We start from the raw sequence: 27,344 nt of genomic DNA, 5'->3' as shown, positions 1-27,344 counted from the left end.
TTCACTATATCTCAGGGCTGTGAATCAAGAAAGGCAAGATATTGTATCCCTATTCTACAGATGGAGACACTGAGGCTCAAAAAGGTCAAGTGCCTTAGCCAAGGTCACGAGCTCCTCGGCAGCAGCTGAGCCTACAACCCAGCTCCCTGATTAGAATGCAGTCTCAAAGAGTAAAAGGAGATAATGGGTGTAAAGCCCCACGTTCGGCGTTGGGTGCACAGGGACCCCAGATGCATTTGAGTGCTTGTGATTATGTTCGTTTCAGTAACTAGAGCACAGTGTACGGTGGATGCGCTTGGGGGGTTCTCACGGGGCCCTTGGAATATCATCGATGTAGAGTTTTATGGATCTGCATGACAGGCCAGCATCTCTAGTGTGACGTTTCCTCTCCTCCTTTAGGGCCCCAGAGTCCTGCAGCCATGACTGCCGCCGACCAGGAGATGGCTGCTTTTGGGGAGGCTGCTCCTTACCTCCGAAAGTCTGAAAAGGAGCGCATTGAGGCCCAGAATAGGCCCTTTGATGCCAAGACATCTGTCTTTGTGGTGGAGCCCAAGGAATCCTTTGTGAAAGGGACTATCCAGAGCAGAGAGGCCGGGAAAGTGACCGTGAAGACTGAAGCGGGAGCGGTGAGTTGAGTCCCCGGAGCTGACATTTAATTGACTTTTTTGTTTGGTCACTCAGTTGACATAAAGTTATCTTTTCTGTTCACCAGACTCTGACAGTGAAAGATGACCAAGTGTACCCCATGAACCCTCCGAAATACGACAAGATCGAGGACATGGCCATGATGACCCACTTGCATGAGCCCGCTGTGCTGTACAACCTCAAAGAGCGCTATGCAGCCTGGATGATCTACGTGAGTGCCCCCTCCCGAGTGGTCATCACCTGGACCCCAGTCCATTGCTCTCACTGTAGTATAAATGAGTCACAGATAGTGACACATTGTGCTTTCACTAGTAGTGTAACTAGTTAAAAGGTTCACTATTGCTATTGGAAGGCACAAGCCAGCAGCTGGCACTGTATCCTATCTTCTCATCCCAAGCTGGGCATGGCCATTGTCCACACACTGAGTTTGCAGCAGATCCTTTAAACAAATCTTGGAGCAGCCGCTCATATCTCAACCACATGCCTACATTTCAACCCTTCCTTATTCCAGCAGCAAAATCATCCAGATAGAAAAGATAAACTTATGTTATAGCACTTAAGCATAATGCCTTTAAAGACCAAATTTCACTCATTTTCATTACTCCTAAATAACAGCAAGGTGTCTGTGCCTTTTCAACCCTTCTATGTGAAATGCCTTGATGAAACCTTTCCAGCTTCCCAGGAAGAGTTGCATTTTCTGTCCTGTTGTTTCTGTCCCTGCAATAACACTGACCATGTTTTTTGACCATCTGTGACTTCCTCAAGGAACATCATCTTATTTATGCTTCATTCCTGGTGCCTCACAGACACCTGACCTATACTACACACTCAGTACAGATTTCCAGCTGAAGTTATGCTACACTGTATTTGGTACAGGTTAGTCAGTGATGATGTTCAGCTGGACACACTCCGCAAACAAACCTGGTGTTCAGTCAGCATCCATTCTTACTGGGGGGTGCTTGTCCCGGTCAGTTGTCAAAGATTTGGAAATCATCCTATCATAATCATGATGCATTTACATCATTCTGTGTTTGGTTTAATTATTTACCTTTTCAAATGCCTGTAATATATTGTCTTAAGAAGATTTAGCCTATTTCACCTAACCATTCCTGTATTGTTGGGTGCTTAGGTTGTGTCCAAATTTATGTTTTTATGAATTTTAACTACCTTAGTTGTTATAAAAGAAATATATCCTTCTTTCCTAAAATACAGTAAGAATGTCTCATATTACACATAAAAAATCTTTTTGGAGCCTCTGCTATGTGAAAATCACTGATAAATTCCAACGGGAATAAATTTAAATTGTGGTCCCTTCCCTCAAAAAGTTTGCTGTCCTATTGTTGAACCTTCTAACTAGTTTTCATGCTGAAGTCTTAAAGAAGAATGGCATCAGCATTTTACTTAAGTGCTCCTTTTAGTTAAAATTCATTTAATAAGTGAATTGTATAAATAATGGAAAAGGTCTTTGAGTAGTTATTCTTTCTTATTCCCTTGCACAGACCTACTCAGGACTCTTCTGTGTCACCGTCAACCCCTACAAGTGGCTGCCGGTGTATAACCCCGAGGTGGTGACTGCCTACCGAGGCAAAAAGCGTCAGGAGGCCCCACCCCACATCTTCTCCATCTCTGACAACGCCTATCAGTTCATGCTGACTGGTGAGCTGAATGCTATAATGTGCATCTTTTTAGAGCAGAACCATAGGAGGAAAAAGCTCTAACATCTCAACACACTCTTTGAGATGATCCCCTTCAGTTGAGGTTGATGTGTTTGTGAGAGAGACGGTCCAGCAAGGAGAGAGCATAAAAGATGACTTGCAATCCCTACTATCCCATAATTGCTAATGATCCCTTAAACTTCTGAAAATCAACAGATGTTGGCCATAGTTAAATAATTAACTTTTGAATAACTCAGACACTAAATGAGCTTGAGCAAAAACATGAACATATCCATATATGTAAACACACACACACACACACACACACACACACACACACACACTGTGTTTCTATTACCAAGAGTTAAAAAACAGTAGAGTAAAATTTGCCTCTCTGGTCTTATCCTCATATCTACAATTAGGACTAATGAACAGACTCTTTACATTAAGGATGGCATAAATGCTATTGCCCTTCTCCTAGAACCAATGCAAACGCATTCCAGATTGTAAGGTGTTTCTGGTATAAAAACAGTTATACCATGAATCTTCTTCCTAGAATATTGTCTCAGCTAGACCACTTCTTAGTACTATACACCTTGGGGAAAGGGTTTAGAGAATTCCTCTTTAGGTAGAGTAAAACACGAAAACTAACTTTGACCTTTCCCTAAAAGAAATGACCAAAGCCATGATTACTTGTTACCATGTTTACTATATTCCTTTTCACAAGCTAAAATATCTTTAACACCTATTTTTCATTACTTCTTCTACCTATAATATTAAATAAGTCAATAACTTGTCATCTAAATCCAACTGAAGACCCAAGCCCACTTTTGAGGTTTATTTAGTGGTAGAGTATTTAAAAAGTCTGGTGCTTCCAAGGAGTGCTCTGTTTAAATGGTTACATGTATGATAAATTGGGTGGGAGGTGAGGGGTGCCCTACAGAGAAAAAGAGAAGAAACTGAAAAATGGAATAGACCTCAAGCCCAGCAAGCCCTAGGGATAGCTGAAAATAACACTAAGGTCATTCCATTTTACTTTACTTGCCAGTTACAAATATGTGAGAGAAGAGTATTAAATGACTATAATTTCTCTTTTGTAGACCGAGAGAATCAGTCAATCCTGATCACGTAAGTAGATTTATGCTTTCTTTTCTTGGCTGATAGCTGCCAGCTTTGGGACCTCTTTTGACTTAGTTACTTTTTGACAGTGGAGAATCTGGTGCAGGGAAGACTGTGAACACCAAGCGTGTCATCCAGTACTTCGCAACAATTGCAGTTACTGGGGAGAAGAAAAAGGAGGAACCTACTTCTGGCAAAATGCAGGTGAGTCCAATACTCTAAGTCACAGTCAAGACAGTCGAGGTCTCAGGAAGTGGGGAGCCTCAGATGTGAGCACTGCGCTTGCCTTTGCAGGGGACACTGGAAGATCAAATCATCAGTGCCAACCCCCTGCTGGAGGCCTTTGGCAATGCCAAGACCGTGAGGAATGACAACTCTTCTCGCTTTGTAAGTGTCTTGGTCACAGAGGGGTTTTCTTGGCCTTTAAATGCCAGAGAAAGCATGTCTGAATTATCATTTCAATCTCATCTTTCTTGTGTGCTCCAAGCTTTTCACATAACATCTTTTTTACTTGCAAGGGTAAATTCATCAGGATCCATTTTAGTACCACGGGAAAACTGGCTTCTGCTGATATTGAAACATGTGAGTAACAGAACCCCCTAAATAGAATCCAGGAATGATGGCTTGAGGGGAATATCATGCAGCTCCTGACAAGCCTGGAGCCTGTTTAATACCATTCTTCTGCCAAACATGCCCACAGTTAATGCCAGTCTTACCCAGAGTCCACAGTGTGTTTTAGCCACATCAGTCGTGAGCTAGTGATTCTGTAGGAACTGCCAGGAGCTGTTAGGCTTGTCTGAATTATTCCAGCCTCAGAATTGACCTCAAAATTTTCTAAGGAAAAAAAAATTAACACTATGAGTTGAGTATGTGCAATTACTTCCAAGTCTGAGCCTTGACAAATTTCACGTTTAGTATTCCCTTTATTATAAAGTGAGAACAGACTTTGGGGAGGAGAGGTTATCAAGAATCTATTATATTTCATGCATCAGGCATCTTCTGTATGAGAAATGAATATGCCTGGGCCAGCATGCTTTAGTTTCTTTCTAGAGATGGTAAGAGTAACTGCCATTGTAGAGCTGTATTATGTGGTACCACATGGGAACATTCAGCTGAAATCTCAAGGGGCCAATAAATTATAACTGATGACCATAAATGCCAAATCACTCCAGGAACTTTACAATTTCCCTCCAATCTAATATCTACTTTCCATTGCAGATCTTCTGGAGAAGTCCAGAGTTACTTTCCAGCTAAAGGCGGAAAGAAGTTATCATATTTTTTATCAGATCATGTCTAACAAGAAGCCAGAACTGATTGGTAAGAAAGATCTTAAACTCACAGATGAAAGTTAATCTTTTTTATTAACAACTTGTAATGTACAATTTATCTCCTGAACTCTATGTACCCAGAAATGCTCCTGATCACCACAAACCCATATGACTATGCCTTTGTCAGTCAAGGGGAGATCACAGTCCCCAGCATTGATGACCAAGAAGAGTTGATGGCCACGGATGTAAGTTACACATGCAGTTTTAAAAAACTACATTATGCATGGGAAAGACAATAGCAACCTACTGTAGGTGTGTCGTAAGGATATAGTATAAATTCTCTTAAATAAGTTAGTCTCTTCTCTCCTAATCGTTATCCTCTCATTTCTCCCGGTAGAGTGCCATTGACATCCTGGGCTTCACTGCTGATGAAAGAGTTTCCATCTATAAGCTCACAGGGGCAGTAATGCATTATGGAAACATGAAATTCAAGCAAAAGCAGCGTGAGGAGCAAGCTGAGCCAGATGGCACTGAAGGTATAAAATGTAGCTACATCTGGGTTTAACAGGAGAATCTAGGCAAAAAGTCCATTCCAAACTCATGTCTCCTTTACAACTGAGCTTCTGATGGGACATGCAGAAATGTACTCCTGCACAGACTTTCTATAGTGATTCACACTCCATGAATGGTGGGTCATGTTGGGTACCTGAATTGTGTCTCTACAGTTGCTGACAAGGCAGCCTATCTCCAGGGTCTGAACTCTGCTGACCTGCTCAAAGCCCTTTGCTACCCTAGGGTCAAGGTCGGCAATGAATACGTCACCAAAGGCCAGACTGTAGAGCAGGTAGGTGCACAATTCAAATGCACTGTCAGGGATGCAAGAATGTTACAGTCCTCTAATAACCTCAATATGTCTTTGTCTTTCAAGGTGATCAATGCAGTGGGTGCTCTGGCCAAAGCCGTCTATGAGAAGATGTTTCTGTGGATGGTCACTCGCATCAACCAGCAGCTGGACACCAAGCAGCCCAGGCAGTACTTCATTGGGGTCTTGGACATCGCTGGCTTTGAGATCTTTGATGTGAGTTGGGAGCTGGTTGGTTACTGGGATTTTATCTAAAGGCAATGGAAATATCAATAGGAAGAAATTTGTGAACGTAATAACCTTTTCTTAAGTTGTCAAAAAATTATGCTAAGACTTAAAAGAGTGTGATTGGGCTCATCATTTACTATAGTGGCGATTTTACTTTTATGAGAAATAATGCCCTTGATGACAACTCTTTAACTTGCTCCATGACCCAAAGGGTGTTAGACACCAGCATGGTGTAGTGTCAGGGGGCACTCTAAAAATCCGACAAGGCAAAATGAGCTTAACCTATGCAACTCATAATATGCCCTGAATATATGGTGGAAAAATAATTCAGAAAAACTTAGGCAGATAATAAGGGTTGAGAAAAGGTTAGCAATTTAGAGTAAGTATCAAGAAACTCAATGCAGCTCTCGCCAGTTTGGCTCAGTGGATTGAGCGTCGGATTGAAGGGTCCAGGGTTTGATTCTGGCCAAGGGCACATGCAGGAGGCAGCCAACCAATGATTCTCTCTCATCATAGATGTATCTATCTCTCTCTCCCTCTCCCTTCCTCTCTGAAATCAATAAAAATATATATTTAAAAAAACCCAAACTCATCACAATTAACTTTTAATTCTCATTAATGTAATATCATGGGATAAAGATTCATATGTGGATATGAAATACATCTTTCTGGCTTATAGTTTTGACGAAGTTCATATTTTTCTTTCAAATTCTTAAAGTAAAACTTGGGCATTGCAGATAATATGGAAGATCTAGGAAAAGTATTCCACATTAATTCCACTATTTATATCTAGCTAATGTTAATGTTTTGGTATTTAATAAAATACAAGTGTGAGTTAACATAATGTACATAATATTTGGCATCTTGATTTTTATTTCAATTCAGATTAAAGAAGAATGTGGGTGGCAATCATTGCTCACTATAATGCTGACCAGGATGATGTACAGACAGCAGAAATCCTCTCTGCCAGCTGCCAATGGCTCACACATTAGATTTTAAATGAGTCAATAGAAAATGTAAAAGTTAATGGGAATAAACATGAATGATTAAGTAGGAATTCAGGAAAATACCTGAGTAGACTTATGCAAGTGCAGGAAAGTGTATGAACAATGATTTAGGATTGTGCCTAAATGGTAGAAGAGAAAACATTGAACTTCACAGGTCCCCAATGATTTTTAAAGGCTATTTGACATTTATTTTTAAATTAAAAAGCCCTATATGTAAAAAGAGGAAAGTAAACACATTTATTTATTTAGTTCAACAGCCTGGAGCAGCTGTGCATCAACTTCACCAATGAGAAACTGCAACAGTTTTTCAACCACCACATGTTCGTGCTGGAGCAGGAGGAGTACAAGAAGGAAGGCATTGAGTGGGAGTTCATTGACTTCGGGATGGACCTGGCTGCCTGCATCGAGCTCATTGAGAAGGTCTTTTTTACATTTCAGAAACCATATTTTCTGGCAATTAAATTATTCATTGCATCTTATTTTAATTCCATGCACAGAGAAAAATGTTTAAATAGAATTATAACTGTGTGTGGTCTGCTTCTAGCCTATGGGCATCTTCTCCATCCTGGAAGAGGAGTGCATGTTCCCCAAGGCCACAGACACCTCCTTCAAGAACAAGCTGTATGAGCAGCATCTTGGAAAATCCAACAACTTCCAGAAGCCCAAGGTTGTCAAAGGCAAGGTTGAGGCCCACTTCTCGCTGGTGCACTATGCGGGCACCGTGGACTACAACATTACCGGCTGGCTTGACAAGAACAAGGACCCCTTGAATGAGACTGTGGTCGGGCTATACCAGAAGTCTTCACTGAAAACTTTAGCTTTCCTCTTCTCTGGGGCTCAAACTGCTGAAGCAGGTACTGCTAAAAAAATCTAACACTTTCTCTGGGTGTAACAAAATGTGGTGCTAGATTGAGGCTGGTGATCTCAGAGCCCTCGCAGAATTGCTGGGCCAAACCCATTGTGTCTCCACGTTTTGAGTAAGGAGGCTGTGTTGTAATTGTACCCCTGTGGCTCCCTCCAGCACTGACAGAGGCCTACTGCAAAGGGCCAGAGAGAAACTGCCAGGATCTCAACCACAGCAAAATCTCGGCTTCCATGATTCTCTCCTGCTTCTCCCTCCACATTTGCTGGGTATTGAGTATCTGGGGATATTTAAGGCAATATAATGACAAACTTCTGCCTCTCAATTCTAGCTTCTATTGATGATTTTTAAATTATAGTGTCCCTAAGTGTCCTAATATTGAGGATTCCTTCTCTATACAGTGAGACAAATGTCCTTTATTTCATTTCCCAGTGATGAAATAAAATTACAGAAAAGTGGTTGCAAACATGGTTGGCATATACGATTCATTCGAGTCCAACAGACAAGAAATGTTCACTTCAGCACAAAAATCAGCAAATAGGCAAGAAATAGCCCTGTTGATTCAAAATTGTATTTGAATGACATCTTTTCTTATTCTTTCTCCAGAGGCAGCTGGTGGTGGCAAGAAAGGTGGTAAGAAGAAGGGCTCTTCTTTCCAGACGGTGTCTGCCCTTTTCAGAGTAAGAGAAACTGTTCTTGACACTCCCCAGCTACTTTAGGAATCTGTTAAAATCAAAGGGTCTTTTTTTCACAAGTGTTCAGAAAAGGGCTGACATTAACAAGTGACATGTGTTAATCTAACTTTGGAGAGAAGAGCTTTGAATTGCTCAGAAATTTTTAGCTCATCTTTCATGTTAAGTCAAATAATAAAACAATATTTTATAGAACATTTTATAAAACTTAATACTCTTTAATTCATAATTTAATTGAGTCATAAACATAAGCAATGGAATGTACTCAGAGACAAAATAATCAGTAAGACTAGTTAAAATCTAACAGCTATTCTATAAGCAAGGCAATACCATATCCTTGTTCTTAATCTGGTCACTTCTCAATTATAACTGGCAGAATTGTTCCCTTTATAAAAAATATTTATGCCCTAAACATTGATATAATTGGAAATGGGGAACCATGTTTATAAGAAAAAAAGTCCAAATGTGGTGTAGGCTTGTATTTTCTTATTTGGAAAACCATGGGGTTTAGAAGAAAGTGTGACCATCTAGTATGGGAAGGCAATGGCCTTGTGAATGTATATGGGTGACCAGAGGGTAGAAAGATAGACAGTACTTGTCTACAATAAAAAGAATCATGTGTCAGATTCTTTATGTGTGCAACTCTTGGCCACTCAAGTGGAGAAGGAAGTACTCAAGCAGAAATTGCATCTCAGGAGAAGCATGTCAAGGTGTTACCTTAAGTGAAAATGCTGCATGTAGGTCATTGAACTCCACCATAGACACTGATTTTATAGACATCATCAAAATGCTTAGTCTAAAGGCTGATAACAAGATTTTTCCTGACATTACAGGAGAATTTGAACAAGCTGATGACCAACCTCAGGAGCACCCATCCCCATTTTGTGCGGTGTATCATCCCCAATGAAACAAAAACTCCTGGTAAGAAGTTCTAGAATGAAGGCACAATGCATGATGGCCATACCTCCTTTTAAACAAACTCTTCAATGAATAAATATGTATTTTTAGGGGCCATGGAGCATGAACTTGTCCTGCATCAGCTGAGGTGTAATGGTGTGCTGGAAGGCATCCGTATCTGTAGGAAAGGATTCCCAAGCAGAATCATTTACGCAGACTTCAAACAGAGGTCAGATTCTCCTAAATGGTGCATCTTAAAGTTTAGCATAAATATATTTAATTCAGGCAAAACAGTTTAGTGAAAATATGCCTTTATTTGTTATAGTAATTTTCCACAAAAAGTAAAAAAGTATATGCCTCAAAACACCTTTAAAAGAAAGACAGACTACATATTTAAGTACTCTGCAAACTTTTCATTGAATTTACCAAGCTTCTGGGTTAACTCATAGAAGTATACATTAACTTCGATAATTATGAATACTATAATTTTTGAGTGCTTAATATATTTGGATTATCTCATTTAGTGCTTATAAAAACTCAGCAGAAGAAGTACTACCAGGACCTCATTTTATAGACGAATAACCTGAGGCTAAAAGAAATTAAGTTACTTACCCAAAGTCACATGGTTATTAAGTGGTTGAGTTAGGAACTTGCTCATACATATATAGCTATCACTAAGTCATTTTCTGTCACTTCTTTTGTATCTTCATCTTTTTCTCTCATACACTAATTTCCTCATGTTTTGCAGAATCATGTCACAATAACAGCTCCTCAGCTCCCTTTTCTCTTCCCTAGATAAGTCCATCTTGAGAATCAAATAAAAGGCAAAGTGGACAAGATGCTGAGTAACAGCTATAGGGAGTTTGTCTCTCCTAAGTCTGGGTCTGGGGGAATTGACAGAGAACTCCAGTGTCCAAGACCTACAGCACTCCTATGTTTGATTTTAGGTGATTAGAACAGTTCCGTGTACCTAGAGTACTTTCTACCAGATTCCACATTAAACCTTGCTTTCTTACTCAGGATCTTAAAAAGCAAATGCATCTAGCAAGGATAACATGCTATATTTTATTAGTCATCTATACCTTAATGGGAATAAGATTATAGAACCCTTTCATGAGAACAAGGTCTGATGAGGCAGAAAGTTACAACTATGCAGGAAGGTAAAATGGAATAAGAATAGTCAATGCTAGATTGACTATCCATATATTCAATGTCCTTCCTGTGAACAAAATAGCATAATAAATTTTAAAACAGAAACTTTGATTGCTTAATGGATCATTTAATGCTTAGTTACTATTAGTATTATCAGTAAACCAAGTTTTTAAAAAAGCTGTATGTACTTTAACAGATACAAGGTATTAAATGCAAGTGCTATCCCTGAAGGACAATTCATTGACAGCAAGAAGGCTTCTGAGAAGCTCCTTGCCTCCATTGACATTGACCACACTCAGTATAGATTTGGTCACACCAAGGTAAGTCTCTAAAGTCTACCTGACGCTATTCCTGTTGCTTTGAGTTGATGTAAAATTTCTGATCTACAACTCTGCTCATGCACAGGTCTTTTTCAAAGCTGGTCTTCTGGGGCTCCTAGAGGAGATGCGAGATGACAAGCTGGCCCAGCTGATTACCCGAACCCAGGCCAGGTGCAGAGGGTTCTTGGCAAGAGTGGAGTACCAGAAGATGGTGGAGAGAAGGTATGTAAACAGTATATTGTTTATTCATATCTTCCTTCTTCAGAAACACATTTGAGGAGGCTTACAGTTAAGACTCAGATATGATAAGGTGACCAAAGTAATAAGGAATGAATCTGAGTCTTGCACTGAAGTGAAGAGATACATGTACCAGAAGACTTAGGTAGAGATCATCACCGTGGAATACATGCTGCATGTTTTGGGGAGATAGATATAGATATAGATATAGATATAGATATAGATATAGATATAGATATAGATATAGATATAGACATAGACATAGACATAGATATAGATATACATATACATATATAGATATACATATATAGATATACATATATAGATATACATATATAGATATACATATATAGATATATAGATAAAAATTTACCAACAAGAGGAAATATACCAGTGAGTAAGCAGAGACAAAGTTTGCCCTAGCACTTGGTTCTAATATGAATTTATTGGGTGGATTTCTAAATAAGACACATTGAACTGCATAGCAGACAGTATTTTCAACAGTGGTTTTATACAAGAAGACACATAAACAACTTCTTCCATCTGATTATTTCTATTATCAAACTATCATGATTTAAAATATTAAGGGCATTTATCTGTGAAAATTTTCCCTTCAGTAAGCTAAGACAATGTCACCAGGTATATAGTTTTCTAGTGATCGAATATGATACAGGGACAGAGTTTCAAGACTAAGATATCTCAAACTGCAGGATGCATATGAATGGGACCCATAGTGAGAAATGCATTTTCTATTTGTCATATGTACACCCATACATATATGTATGTATGTGTAAATATATAATTTATATAAAACAAATTTTATTTCTATCACCTCTAGTTATGCTAATGTTTATTGTATTCTATTTAATTAAAAATAATAAGTATCATGACCCTCTAGGTATATATTTGGGCAGTTAATTGCCTAAATATGAGGGTAATTAATTTTTTATAAATAATTTAGATGAAAATGAATGTGATATAGAGTAGAATGCAAAATTCATACAATATTAAAATATAAAACCAGAGATTTTCAAAGAAATTCTGTTTTTAATTAGCTTATTTATCCCATGTTTCACATCCCTCAGAAGCTAGTTGCCCTTCCCTGCTCCTACTGGTGTTCTCATAGAAAACTCTGAGAGCACTGAGGCAGAACCACACTCCTCAAAGGGTGGCCCTTGGATCGGCATCATCAGCATCTCTTGCAAACTTGATAAAAATGTAAATGTTTAGGCTTCACTTCATATCCTCTGAACCTGAATCTCTGGGGATAGAGTCCAGGAACCAATGTTTTAATAAGTCCTTTAGATGATTTTTGTGTACAGCCAAGTTTGAGAAGCACTGAATTAGAGAAATAAGTGATTAGCAAGTCCTTGACCAAAACCACAAAATCAATGTTTTTCATTGTGCTTTTGAAATTAGTTGAGAACACAGTGGGGCAGCACCCCAAACTCTCACTGCCAAGATTTCATCTGATTTTATCATCCATACAATATCCAATTTGCATGAGTCTACACTGATATTTCTGTGTCATTTCAGAGAAGCCCTTTTCTGCATCCAGTACAACGTCCGCTCCTTCATGAATGTCAAGCACTGGCCCTGGATGAAGCTCTTCTTCAAGATCAAGCCCCTCCTCAAGAGTGCGGAGACCGAGAAGGAGATGGCCAACATGAAGGAAGAGTTCGAGAAGACCAAAGAAGAACTGGCCAAATCAGAGGCAAAAAGGAAGGAACTTGAAGAAAAGATGGTGTCACTCTTGCAAGAGAAAAATGACTTGCAGCTCCAAGTTCAGTCTGTAAGTACTGGTATTATCCTGAGTACTGCTAATCGGGATACAAATGCTACAGATATGCTCATGAGTGACATTAAGTTGGGTAGTCAGCGTGAGAGACACACTGTAGGAAAAAGTGAAAGCATTCTGATTGTACTAATAAAGTCCAAATATTCCTTTATTGACCAATAAATACTTCCACACCAGCACTGGGGCAATGAGATAGAACTGAGGTAGAATGTTGTCTCCCATTTTGCAGTTTTATTCTTGAAAGTGATTTTCATATAAAACTATCCCAAATAGAATATTAAGGGGAGGGTAGCATGGGGAGAGTGATTTTTTCTCTGAAAATTTCTTCAACTTTTAGATGTCCATGGATCATGAATCACAATACATCCAGGTGACAACTGCAGTATTCTGCATCAACTTTTATTGAATTGTTGCTTGTTATTGATCCCCAAAACTCAGATTCTCTCTCTAGACCACCTCTACAGTCAGTGCCCACCATGTCATACCCAGATTTCTGCAGCAGCACTGAGTTGTTCTGCCTGCAGCCAATTCTCTTTTCTTCCATCCAGCCTGCTCACTGCTCACTCCTGAACCAATCCTTTTAGAACTGCTTCCATCAACTCTAATGCGTGATTTTTAAGACTGCCTTTCACTTGGTTTGAATTGAATTGGTCTGGCATAATTTATTCATCACAAAATCATATATTTTTCTTGTTAAGATTGTTCTCTTCAGTCAAGTTTTGGGGTGTAACAACTCCTTCTTCTAGATTACAGAAGGAAAAGGAGATCTTTTTCTTCCCCCACAATCTTCAAATCTTTCCTGAATTTTTTCTCTTGTCCTTTAAGAATTAGTAAGAATCTTTCCTACACCACTATATCCACCACATGACTCTAAGGAGCACATTTTATTCTTTTATGTACTCAAAGGCTGATATGGAGGCTCACTGATAAATGTGCACATCAATTCCTCTCTCATTTCCTGTATATCCCCAAACTTCTTAACTGGAAACATAGCAGGTTGCCAGGAATTTCTTGATTACTTTATGCCTCAACTTGAATTTCGTGCATGATCAGGATCATCCCACAGTGTCACAAAGAGAAATAGTCTAGTAGCAGCTGCATCCTGAATATCTCCTGATGGAATGCCTTCTCTCTTTCTGCTCCTTCCCCCAATAAATTGATTTCTAAAAACCAAATCCTGCTCATCTGGTAAGGCCCAACTTAAATTCCATTTCATTTACAGAACCATCTCTGATATAACTTTTCTGAACTCTTATGTCACTAATCGCTTTCTGAATTAATGGTAGCTTTTAGGGGATAGGCTTTCTAACCTATTGTAGAATACAGTTGGCCCTTCATATCCATGGGTTCCTCATCTACAAATTTAACCAACTGTAAATTGAAAATATTAGGGAAAATGTTATATTATTGCTGACATGTACTATATAGACAGGCCTTTGATGATTGTGTTTCTACTGACATGTACAGACTTTTTTGTCATTATTGCCTAAATAATATAGTATATCAACTACTTACATAGCATTTACCTTATGTCAATTTTATAAGTAATCTAGAGATGATCTAAAGTCTATGGGAGGATATTTGTAGGTTATATGCAAATACTATGCCATTTTATATAAGTGACTTGAGCAACTGTGGATTTTGGCACCCATGAGGGGGTCCTGAAACCAATCCCTCAGGGATACCAAGGAACAAGTATATACTCTACTAAAGGCACAAGACAATAACCGATACATTTTGTTTTTTCCACAACATGGAATATCCTGCATTGCACACAGCAGATGGTTCACAAAAGTTTAAATAAAAGAATAACAGGAATTTATACTGTTATCATTGAAAAACCTTCATTCTTTCTTCTCAATTTTGATTTTGTTCCCAATCAAGGAAGCTGAAAGCTTGGCTGATGCAGAGGAAAGATGTGACCAGCTGATCAAAACCAAAATCCAGCTTGAAGCCAAAATCAAAGAGGTGACTGAGAGAGCTGAGGATGAGGAAGAGATCAATGCTGAGCTGACGGCCAAGAAGAGGAAACTGGAGGATGAATGTTCAGAACTGAAGAAAGACATTGATGACCTTGAGCTGACACTGGCCAAGGTTGAAAAGGAAAAGCATGCCACAGAGAACAAGGTATGAAATATATACAAGAAAAGTCTATGTTTTTATTACTTTTATGGAATACAAGCACAAAACTGAATTCACCAAAATATAGCATGTAATGCAAAGTATTTTTACTTCCTAAGGTGAAAAACCTCACAGAAGAGATGGCAGGCCTGGATGAAACCATCGCAAAGTTGACCAAGGAGAAGAAGGCCCTCCAAGAGGCCCATCAGCAGACACTGGATGATCTGCAGGCAGAAGAAGACAAAGTCAACACCCTGACCAAATCTAAAATCAAGCTAGAGCAGCAAGTGGATGATGTAAGTCTAGGATTAACAAGAAAAAATATTTTTTTTGAAAAAATGCTAAACAAACCTTTTGACTCAACATTATTTATGTTTAGCTTGAAGGGTCCTTAGAGCAAGAAAAGAAACTTCGCATGGACCTAGAAAGGGCTAAGAGGAAACTTGAAGGTGACCTCAAGTTGGCCCAAGAGTCCATAATGGACATTGAAAATGAAAAACAACAACTTGATGAAAAGTTAAAAAAGTAAGTATAAAATAATTACTTATGAACTTGCTTCCAATAGTGGATATGGACTCAATTGTTATCTTTTGCTACTTTTCAAAAAGGAAAGAGTTTGAAATGACCAATCTGCAAAGCAAGATTGAAGATGAACAGGCCCTTGGGATGCAGCTGCAGAAGAAGATCAAGGAGTTACAGGTAAGTACCTGGTTTCCATCAGTGGAATTCAACATGATAAAATTACTAACACAAGCTAAGTTTGTGTTTTTCACACTCCCAGGCCCGCATTGAGGAGCTGGAGGAGGAAATCGAGGCAGAGAGAGCCTCTAGGGCCAAAGCAGAGAAGCAGCGCTCTGACCTCTCCCGGGAACTGGAGGAGATCAGCGAGCGGCTGGAGGAAGCTGGTGGGGCAACGTCAGCTCAGATTGAGATGAACAAGAAGAGGGAGGCCGAGTTCCAGAAAATGCGCAGAGACCTGGAGGAGGCCACCCTGCAGCATGAAGCCACGGCAGCCGCTCTGAGGAAGAAGCACGCGGACAGTGTGGCTGAACTTGGGGAGCAGATAGACAACCTGCAGAGGGTCAAGCAGAAACTGGAGAAGGAGAAGAGTGAGATGAAGATGGAGATCGATGACCTCGCTAGTAATGTAGAAATAGTCTCTAAAGCCAAGGTACTACTGAGTCTGAAAAATTGGTTGTTAACAACAATAATCCTTTATGCACACATCATAAAGGCACATTATGTCAGTTGTTCTATGTAGTAATCTAGTAGTTTTGAAAGGAAGACATTAGTGTTTGTATCATTTCTACTGAACAGCTGAAGAAACTGAAATCAAAGAAGTTAAGCACATTGGTCCCATCATACCAATAATGAATTAAAAGCATCAACTTTGAACATAGACCATCTGTGTTCTCTAGGTCTCCAATTGAAGAACACAGGTCTCCAATACTCTCAATTATCCAATAAGCAACATAAAGGCAATGAAATATTGAACACGCTTTTAGAAAATATACCAAAAATTCTTAAATTTAGACCATAATCATAAAAATTTTTATAATATTGAACATAGTTTCACAATTAGCTTTTTAAAAATCCCAATGTATATTTTCAACTTAGGACACCATAAAATATACTGTCTATATCGTATTACATGTAAGAGAATTTTATTTATTTCATATATAAAAATAAATATTTTTCAGAAGAAATTGTAGCTACAGCTAAATTATGTTAAAATGTCTTCATTTACTCATTTGTGTTTGTCTCACACAGGGAAACCTAGAGAAAATGTGCCGCACTCTAGAGGACCAAGTGAGTGAACTGAAATCAAAGGAAGAAGAGCATCAGCGGCTGATCAATGACCTGACCGCCCAGAGGGGCCGCTTGCAGACTGAATCTGGTAACTCTCTCCTCTTCTATGCCGCCTAAGAGTGGAGGTGATGTGGCTAAAAACAACTGATTTGGTGATATGAAAACCTATTAAAAGCAACTGAGAATGGGTGATTCACTGAACAGCTCAGACTCTCAAACTTTCAAGGTCGCGTGGGGACAACGTTGGAGATAGATGCTTCAAAAGACTGCATTAAGTTCTGCTCCAGAGAGGCCTTGAGTATTTGGCCACCTTGAGAGGATGCGGGGTTAGGAAATACTCCAACGTGGGTCCAGAGCTTCTGTTTTAGACCAAGCTTCTTTTTATCTATATCACAGTGAACCAAATTCCTGAGGAGGGCAATGGATAACCCAGTCTCTAACAAGTCTTATAAAATGGGACGAGGTACAATTAGGCACATTAGCTCCCTTCTCTGAAAGTTATCAGCAGGTTTTACACAGTAACATATAACCCTAAAAGAACAAATTATGGATAAAACAAAAATATTTAAGGTGTATTTATTCATTCCGATTAATATGTTTCACCATAAAAATCAGAAAAATTAACATTAAGCATGAAGATGTCAATAAATAATTCAATCATTTGAGCACTCAATTGGGGGGGGTTAAAAGTTAAATTTTATTTCTAATATATGCTTACAAAACTTTTCTTCACTTAAAGAAATGGTGCTATTTCTTTTGCCTATCAGGTGAATTTTCACGTCAGCTAGATGAAAAAGAAGCGATGGTGTCTCAGTTATCAAGGGGCAAACAAGCATATACTCAACAAATTGAGGAATTAAAGAGGCAACTTGAAGAGGAGATAAAAGTAACTATTGTTATAAGACTAATTTTCCCCCATGATCTGACCCTAATTGGAGTCCATTACATCAACTTCTTGAAGATTTTGAAATTTAATAATTAAACATTTAAATATCCAGTAAAATGAAGATGTAACTATTTCCACAGGCCAAGAACGCCCTAGCCCATGCCCTGCAGTCAGCCCGCCACGACTGTGACCTGCTGCGGGAACAGTATGAGGAGGAGCAGGAATCCAAGGCTGAATTACAGAGGGCGCTGTCCAAGGCCAACACTGAGGTTGCCCAGTGGAGGACCAAGTATGAGACGGACGCCATCCAGCGCACAGAGGAGCTGGAGGAGGCCAAGTATGTACACAGATATGAGAGAATGCACAAAATACTTTGCTTATTGAGTCAGAAAGATACAATCTTTGAAGAGTCCATGAATTAGCCCATAAATGTTCATTAATTAAGCTGCTATTTGCCAGGCATTGTTATGCCTTCTGTGAAGAATGAATAAAACAAACATGATTTTTGCCCTCTTCGTCTAAAATCTGGTTAAGGAAATAAAAAATGACAGATAATTAGGACTTACTGCTGTTAGTCCAGCACACAAGCTCATTCCTGCTTCAGGGCATTGCACTTGCTGGTCCCTCTGTCTGGAATACTCTACCCCAACCTCCCTCCAGCTCACACTGACTTCTTTTAGATTTTTACTCAAATGTTACCTCCTCTTCGGAGCCTTCCCTGACTACATAGAATAGTTGCTCACCACTTCCTCTCCTTTTTTCCCCTTCATTGCACTTATATCAGCATATGCTATTATGCATTTTCTCACTTGCTTATTGTTTCTCTCCCACTTGTTTGGAAGCTTCATGAGAGAAGGACCTTTTTCTATCCTGTTCACTGCTGTGTACCCAGTGTCTTGTTCATAAAGGGAGCTCATCAATATCTGTCCAATGAATGAATGGATATTTTTAATATGAATATTTTTAATATGAAGTTTCCAATGCCTTTCAGTGTGGTAATAGTTCACAATTCTTGTTTTGGTTCACTTCTCTCTATAAATATGTGTAATCTTCAAGGAAGAAGCTGGCCCAGCGTCTGCAGGACGCCGAGGAACACGTAGAAGCTGTGAACGCCAAGTGTGCCTCCCTTGAGAAGACGAAGCAGCGATTACAGAATGAGGTGGAGGACCTCATGCTTGATGTGGAGAGAACTAATGCCGCCTGCGCAGCCCTGGACAAGAAGCAGAGGAACTTTGACAAGGTAATTTCTGCAGCAGCCCTTGCTCTCCACTAATTCCCTCCATCCTTTACAGCATGTAACCACCCTCGGTTTTTCAGATCCTGGCAGAATGGAAACAGAAGTATGAGGAAACCCATGCTGAACTTGAGGCCTCCCAGAAGGAGGCCCGCTCTCTTGGCACTGAGCTGTTCAAAATGAAGAATGCCTACGAGGAATCCCTGGATCAGCTAGAAACTTTGAAACGGGAGAACAAAAACTTGCAGCGTGAGTTCCTTTCACTCTCAGTGGTATTCATGCCTTGAAGGAACCTTTCCCTTATGTCCTCTGTCTGACCAAATCTCTACCTGTCTTTTACCTCAACAACAGAGGAGATTTCTGACCTCACGGAGCAGATTGCAGAAGGAGGGAAACGTATCCATGAACTGGAGAAAATAAAGAAGCAAATTGAACAAGAAAAGGCCGAACTACAGGCTGCTTTAGAGGAAGCAGAGGTACCGGTCAAAGTGACATTACACATAAATTCAGAAAAGAATTAGGCCCATCCACTACAGATTGCATAAAAAGATAAAAACCACAAAATCTGTGAAAGAGAAGGTATGCAGAAAAACTTCCAAATGTTTCCATTCCCCGCTAACGTCACCCTTTTTGTCATTAAGGCATCTCTTGAACATGAAGAGGGAAAGATCCTGCGCATCCAGCTGGAGTTGAACCAAGTCAAGGCTGAAGTTGACAGGAAAATTGCTGAAAAGGATGAGGAGATTGACCAACTGAAGAGAAACCACATTAGAGTGGTGGAGTCCATGCAGAGCTCGCTGGATGCTGAGATCAGGAGCAGGAATGATGCCATCAGGATCAAGAAGAAGATGGAGGGAGACCTTAATGAAATGGAAATCCAGCTGAACCATGCCAACCGCATGGCTGCTGAGGCCCTGAGGAACTACAGAAACACACAAGGCATTCTCAAGGTAAATGGGGGGTCAAGAGATGGCCCCGGTGCAGTTGGGGTGGCTGAAGCCCTGAGAACAAGATGTCTCAATGATCTTTCATCCCACAGGACACCCAGCTACACCTGGATGACGCTCTCCGGGGCCAGGAGGACCTGAAGGAGCAGCTGGCCATGGTTGAGCGCAGAGCCAACCTGCTGCAGGCTGAGATTGAGGAGCTGAGAGCCACTCTGGAGCAGACGGAGAGGAGCAGGAAAGTCGCAGAACAGGAGCTGCTGGATGCCAGTGAGCGTGTCCAGCTCCTGCACACCCAGGTGAGATTCAGCACAAAGAACTCGCCTTTAATAAATGTGTATATATCCCAGAAAATATAAGCTTAAATTTATATCTGACAGCCAAGTTTTATACTTCTACCAAATTTTCACTGTATTATTGAGAAGTCTTTTGCTCTTTTATTTTGCATAAGTTATTTTTTTCTTCTTATAATATTCTAAGGCTACTCATGTTATTTTGTGTTAACATCTTTATTGACCCTAGTTATCAGTATTGACAGTTTTATTGTGGAGAAATGGTCTCACTGGTAAATAGCAGTTATAAAATTATAGAGATATTTGCCCTAATTATGAACTATGTACTTGGAAATGCTGAATATTCTATAACATTTCTATTTTATTTAATTGTACTACATAGCAAAATAATATTGAAGGTCATTTGACTTACATATTTTTATCTGAATTTAAAAAAATAGCTACCACTAAGTTCTTAGATAACATGATAAAAAATGTATAACTTATTTTTAAATAGAACACCAGCCTGATCAACACCAAGAAGAAGCTGGAGACAGACATTACCCAAATACAAGCAGAGATGGAAGACATTGTCCAGGAAGCTCGCAACGCAGAAGAGAAGGCCAAGAAGGCCATCACTGATGTGAGCAGAGGGCAACGCAGTGGTGGTCAAATTTGAATCTTGATGTGCTATCTCAGCTCCCTCAACTGATTATGTTTTATTGCTAACCAGGCAGCCATGATGGCCGAGGAGCTGAAGAAGGAGCAGGACACCAGCGCCCACCTGGAGCGGATGAAGAAGAACCTGGAGCAGACGGTGAAGGACCTGCAGCACCGTCTGGATGAGGCTGAGCAGATGGCCCTGAAAGGCGGGAAGAAGCAGATCCAAAAACTGGAGGCCAGAGTGTGTATCTCAACATCTATTTCCATTTGCTCCCAATGCCTCATTGGATCACAGTTCTTAAGTGCCGATTTATTCACAGGTGCGTGAGCTGGAAGGAGAGGTTGAGAGTGAGCAGAAGCGTAATGTTGAAGCTGTCAAAGGTCTGCGCAAACATGAGAGGAGAGTGAAGGAACTCACTTACCAGGTACAGCAAGAATTTTTATCAACTAAGTTCTCCTCCATATATACGTGAAATACTCATATGCAATGATATAACCACCATGTTATTTAGAAGTAAAGTTCTACGCTTTTTATTCTTTCAGACGGAAGAAGATCGGAAAAATATTCTCAGGCTTCAGGATTTGGTAGATAAACTTCAGGCAAAGGTGAAATCTTACAAAAGACAAGCCGAGGAAGCTGTAAGTATCCTTAAGCTAGAAGGAAAGAGACAAGTCCCCTGGTTAAGAAAAGTTAATAAATAATTAGATTTACTACTCCTTATAGTAAATAAGCTATTTGCTTTATAGAGACTATGTCCTTCTTAAAAACTTTTGTGCCCTTTTACTTATTGCTCATTATTTATAACATTAATAGCTTGATTTAAAAAGTAAATTTTCAATCCACAAAGAAATCTCAAAAAACTTCAAGACAGAAATAATACAGGCCACATTTTCTAAGCACAGCATGTAAAATTGTAAAGTGATGAGAGATATAAACAAAAATTCCCAAATGCTTAAACATTAAGAAGCTACGTTTCCTAAATATTTTGGGTTAAATCAGAAATCAAAAACATAATTACTGAATAATTATCCATTATAAATAATATTTCAAGGAAGATACTATTTTTTACAAACTTATAGAATATAGTCAAAGCTGTCCTTGGAGGACAAGTCATTGCTTCATATGCTTTTGTTATGAGTAAAAATAAAAACAAATGAACAAACCGGCAGTCCAATAAAGAAATTATAAATAATAAGAAGAAAAGTAAGAAGTACTAATAAAAATAAAGGTAGAAATTGATGAACAAGAGTGTATTATATTCTAATTTGCTAATTTCAGTAATACCTGATAGTCTCTAAGGAGTTAATAAAAATATTAATAAAATAAATACACTTATATCTAGCTTAATTGAGGAAAAAGAGAAAAAAATACAAACTCTCAACATGAGAAATGAGAAAGTAGACAACCATACAAGTAGGTTTACATTTTTAAAATGTAAAATATAAACCTGTCAACAAAGTTGAAATCTAGAAGAAATTGGTGATTTTTATACAAGAACTTAAATTAGTAAGTTGGCTAAATAATTTATTTCAGAATTACTTCTGAAAATGAGCTCAGCTCCAGATAGTCTTTCAAAACTTCAAGTAACAGATAATCCCCAAGCTATGTTAGCCATTGCAGAGCATGGGAAAAGATGAAAAGATTCCCAAATTATTTTAAGAAGCTCACATAACCCTCATACCAAAACCTGTCCAAGAGAGAAAGAGGGGGGAAAACTGAAGGCAGTATTACTAATGAATATAATTATAGTAAAAATAAATTACTAAGCTGCAGAAACGCTTATTTAAAAAAATATTTTTATTGATTTCAGAGAGGAAGGGAGAGAGAGAAAGAGATAGAAACATCAATGATGAGAGAGAATCACTGATTGGCTGCCTCCTGCATGCCCCCTATTGGGGATTAAGCCTGCAACCCAGGCATGTGCACTGACTGGGAACCAAAGGTGACCTTCTGGTTCATAGGTCAACACTCAAACACTGAGCCATGCCGGCAAGGCTAAAACTCTTACTTTATTCAAGATATTGTCCATTAGTGATTAAATAGGTTCAATTCTTATAATGAAAGGAATATTTAATATTAGGGAATCTCTCAATAGAATTATTACATCCAGAAAAGGAGAAAAAAAAGTGAGTGATTGTATTAAAATGTGACAAATATATCATGAAATTCAACATTTTTTCAAGTTAAAGAAACTTAAGAAATTCATCCTTGCCCTAGCTGGTTTGGCTCAGAGGATAGAGTGTCCATCAAGGGCACATACCTCGGTTGCAGGCTCAATCCCGGTCCTGGTTGGGGCACGTGCAGTAGGCAACCAATCAATGTGTGTATGTTTTTCTCTCTGTCTCTCCCCCTCCCTTCCACTCTCTCTAAAAATCAATGGAAATATATCCTTGGGTGAGGATTAACAAAAAACATATAGAGAAATTCATCCTTGCTCTGGTCAGTGTGACTCAGTTTGCTCGACATTGTTCCATGCACCAAAAGGTTGCCTGTTTTGATTCTTGGTCAAGGCACATGATGGGTTGTGAGCTCGATCCCCAGTAGGGGGCATGCAGGAGGCAGCTGATAGATGTTCTGCTCACACATGGATGTTTCTCTCTCTCTAAAAAATATATTTTTAAAGAAATTCATTCTTAATATGATAAAGAATATCTAACTCGTGCAAACAGTCATCTTATAGCAAGCATTAGCAAGCACGACAATATTCTTGCCTCCTCCTCTGCTCTTAAACTTTTTCTTGCTCTACTTGTGGAATGTATCTTTTAATACATTTTGGTTGCAAAAATATCGATGTTATTATTTATGAGATACCAAATCCCAAAAAAATCATAAAGTTAATTTCAATGATATGCAGAATCCAGAAGGTAAGACAATCATGTTTCTTGTTGAGTATTTTAATTTCTTTGTAGATGCCAAGTCTGTTCTCCCCTTAGGTTTATACAGTCTAGAAAGATGCACAATATGGGTTCCTTACAATTCCATTTTTATTCTCAGGAGGAACAATCCAATACAAATCTATCTAAATTCCGCAAGCTCCAGCACGAGCTGGAGGAGGCCGAGGAGCGGGCTGACATCGCTGAGTCCCAGGTTAACAAGCTGCGGGTGAAGAGCCGCGAGGTTCACACAAAAATCATAAATGAAGAGTGATTGTGCCCTGATGTTATGGAATGACTAAAGAGAAGCACAAAATGTGAAATCTTTGGTCATGTCTATCTGTAATTTTGTTTATTCCACCCTATTGCAACGGAAATAAAAGCATAGGGTGCTTTGCAAACAATATCCTTAGACTGGTCTTTTCTCTCTCTCCTAAATCGATGTCAAAGCTTGAATAATCACAAGGCTATCAAACAATACCATTCAATGTGCCACTAAGAAGTAGTTATGTATTTACTTTTATTTTAGGTCTGTAGTAATACTTTAAAACTATAAAGTTGTCACTAATTAGGGAAGCCATTTCTGATGAACAGAAATCTGGAAGTTCTTTAGTATTTCTTTCTAACCTTTCCCTAATACTGGGGTATAGTAGCGTCTTAGAAAGCTCCTATTTCCCCTAAAAGGAACCTAATTTTCCAGGTCTATGCAAAGAATTGCACTAGTTCTATTCTCACATAGGGGATTCAGGCTAAAACATATCATTAACTCTCCTTGCTTAATAACTGTTATCAAGAATACAAATACAAAGTATTATTAGCACATGAAGGTTTTCATCAGCAATACCAATATATTGTATATCCACAGTGTGTGCATTAGGTAATGGGTATGACATTAAAGAGTCTGATGTGACCTCCCTATGAAAGTTACAGGGGGCTATTGAGTTTGGATACAAAGAGAATATTGAACATCAGTAAGCTGTTTATTAGCCTATGTTTTCAGACTTTGTGGCTTCCTGTGTAATCAATAAAATATGAATCTCAAAATAAATTATTTAAATATATATTCAACACACATAATGATGAGTATGAGTTTGGTGCAAAAAGCAGATAATGGTGGCACTCTTAATTACTCCGAGTTTTCCTAGAGGATTGATTTTTAAACCAGATTCGGTTAAGATCACAGCCAAACATATAACCTTCCTGGGCAGCATAAATGAAAAGTTAAGAGGTAACATTCCATCTAAATAGAAAGGAAGTATATACTGGTTTAAATGGCACCATGAGACAGTAACTCAAATTGGATGTGAGCAGTTTAACAGGTAGCACTAGCCTTAGGAAGGGTAATTGTCCTCACTGCAATGGCCCTTCTTTCACTTGCTTACATGCATCATAATTGGCGACAATGACCAAAAGTGGAGTCTTACATTCTACTTTTTGAAAAATCTATCCAGAGCAGGTCAAAAGGCTCTTAAAATTCCCATCAAATCCTATTGAGAGCATTATTAAAATGTTTTATCTTCCTGAGAATCATTACCCACATTTTCCAGATGCCCTATAAAGTAAACGGACATGTAAGAAAATGAAATGATGTACCTCTGGTAACGAAATGGGTTAAGAGTTGGTTAGGGAAGCCCCTCTCAGAAGAATGTCTCCTTTAAGACCCTTTCCCCCGATGGCTTTAGTACACCCCAGGTAGAAGAGTGTTACAGCAATCACACTGCATTGCATCAGGTGACCAGCATCTAGATTATTGTGGGATTTGTGAAAATTCTCTTCTATTCTTTGGATTTCAGTTGCATAATTAGTAAGATGAGTGATATGGATTAGATGGTCTCTTACACTAATACTATCATGTGACCATTACAACCAGTATCTCCAGGCATCTGCTTTCATAAGGCAACCTCTGTCCATTAAATTGATAGAAATTTAAGCACAATAATACAGGAATGATAGCAAAACAGGGTATGTTAAGCAAATTTGATGTCAGTTCCAGACAGACAATGCTGACATAAAGAGATCACAGAGATAATAACACAAATATTTTTAAATTAAAAATTAGAATAGAACAGTGTTCAGATATTGTTTGTAAGCAATATATATGTGAAATATATACCATGGGTAGTTGATGGAAGAGAAGGCATAGTTGCTGATTTATAGATAGAGAAAAGCACTTTTTTTTCCTTATATTTTCCTATGTTGAGTTTCATAGAGGAAACAGGATTTCACAAGCAGCTTGCATTAAAAACAAACAAACAAAAGTGAGAGAAGCAGGACAACTCAGCTCGGAGAGATAATCCAGTTTTGGAGCACGTTTGAAGTGGGAGTGGTATAATGTGACAATGAATCCGAGACGACTGGCTAGGGAAAACAAATGAAGCTATCTTTGGCTGCTCTTCATGAAGCAAATGTTAAAATTAAATTTCCAAGCAAAATGAATAAAAAATATCATGCATTCTTGGGAAGAACTAAGGGTCTTTTCACATTTCTCTGGTAAAAAGCAGAATCGTCCTTCCCTGGTGTGATGTCTGCAACTGTGCAGTCAGTTGACAAGACTTCCCACAGTCGACTCAGTGAAACAGAAGAGCAACAGGCAAAAAGGTCCAGGGATTGCAGAACATAGCGCCTCTGAAACAGCACCTCACTTTCAGGTTGCCAACAACTCAAATTATTTATAGGAGATTGATTCATATACTTAACCCAATGAGAGAGGAAATATTTCTAATTATATCCAAACATCTTTAATATGAAGGGAATTATGTTTGGAGACCTTCATTGCCAAAAAAATGTTTTGCCAAACATGTTTTAAGAAAGAGGAGGAGGCTACGTGTTTTCCATATTTGATCCTATAACAGTATCCTTGGAATGAGTCTGACTTGTCTTTCCTCATAAAGCTATAAAAGTGCCCTTGGAATGACTATGACTTGTCTTTCCTCATAAAGCTTCAAGGTAAGTGTGTGAGAGGACAGGGCTCTGTGCGAAGGACGGTAAGGGATGCCTGGCTGCCCTCACACATGCCATGCCACACATCCTGGCTCCCACTGCCCCTGGCAGCTCTTCCAGTGAGGCACCAACGTGCTCGGGAGCAATTTTAATTAGACGTTTTAGTGGTCCCAGTCATTTTCTGGTCCTGACTTAAGAATTATGCATGCTATAATTGGGGATTGTCAGAATGTAATTCAGAAGAAATTTGTCTTTTTTCTTGCAGTTCTGATCCACTTCCAGGTTGTAGCTCTAAGGTAAGATACTGATTTTTTCTCATTCCTCAAGGGTGCATGAAACCTTCTGCAGTGGTTTGGAGAGTGGTTAGGGGTCATCAAATAAAAGTATTTCAATTCAATGGATGGTCATACTTCCCTTGAAAAATTCTGAGGGGGACTTAGAAAGTGATTTCATATGCATTTATGTCCTTTGTCATATATGAAAATGCTTTCTCAGGTCTTTAGGAGTTTTATACATAATTTTTCTATTTGTAACCCTGCAGTTTGTCTTTTAAATACTTGAATTCTAACATGCAATACATTTCAGTGTTATTAGTTTATAGAGAAAATGTAAATTTCCTATACTACAGCTTTTACCCAGCACTAAATATAAAAAACTAGAGATGTTGTCTAAATAGATTGAATCCTTGCCTTGGAAAGTGGCTTAAATCTGCATGTTGTTTCATAATCTGTAAAATGGAAAATTTTTAAAATATGGAAAATGATGATGAATAATTTCAGCAAGACAAAGCATTTTAATTGTGTCACTCTAATCACTGGACTTTGGGAAAATGTGGAAAAGTCTGCCCAAGTGCTTTAAG

General features: G+C 38.8%; 1 protein-coding gene across 3 annotated transcripts; it reads left to right on the top strand.

The window, feature by feature from the left end:
• Positions 1-419: 419 nt before the first annotated feature.
• LOC307114904 (myosin-2) lies at positions 420-23,819 on the top strand (the record flags this gene model as incomplete). 3 transcript variants are annotated; one of them, XM_079797778.1, is made up of 38 exons in its annotated part: positions 420-626; positions 713-856; positions 2,145-2,301; positions 3,401-3,428; positions 3,509-3,623; positions 3,714-3,806; positions 3,938-4,001; positions 4,638-4,736; positions 4,829-4,932; positions 5,085-5,223; positions 5,413-5,531; positions 5,616-5,765; positions 7,034-7,204; positions 7,329-7,638; positions 8,253-8,326; positions 9,172-9,259; positions 9,347-9,464; positions 10,584-10,707; positions 10,793-10,929; positions 12,481-12,736; positions 14,627-14,869; positions 14,983-15,159; positions 15,243-15,388; positions 15,472-15,562; positions 15,645-16,034; positions 16,634-16,760; positions 17,440-17,558; positions 17,699-17,895; positions 18,615-18,798; positions 18,876-19,041; positions 19,144-19,268; positions 19,434-19,742; positions 19,832-20,035; positions 20,526-20,651; positions 20,742-20,912; positions 20,992-21,096; positions 21,215-21,310; positions 23,667-23,819. In XM_079797778.1, the coding sequence occupies 38 exons, from the start codon at positions 420-422 to the stop codon at positions 23,817-23,819; spliced, it is 5,826 nt and encodes a 1,941-aa protein (XP_079653904.1). The 3 variants fall into 3 exon arrangements, with proteins under 3 accessions (XP_079653904.1, XP_079653906.1, XP_079653905.1); XM_079797780.1 differs by having other exon boundaries at positions 441-626; positions 3,509-3,617; positions 8,259-8,326; XM_079797779.1 differs by having other exon boundaries at positions 441-626; positions 8,259-8,326.
• Between the last annotated feature and the right edge of the window lie 3,525 nt (positions 23,820-27,344).

This window comes from Cnephaeus nilssonii (assembly GCF_951640355.1).
Source record: "Cnephaeus nilssonii genome assembly, chromosome: 19".
Lineage (NCBI taxonomy): Eukaryota > Metazoa > Chordata > Mammalia > Chiroptera > Vespertilionidae > Cnephaeus > Cnephaeus nilssonii.
Note: the sequence above shows the minus strand (reverse complement) of the source record. Positions and strands in the feature narration are given on the sequence as shown.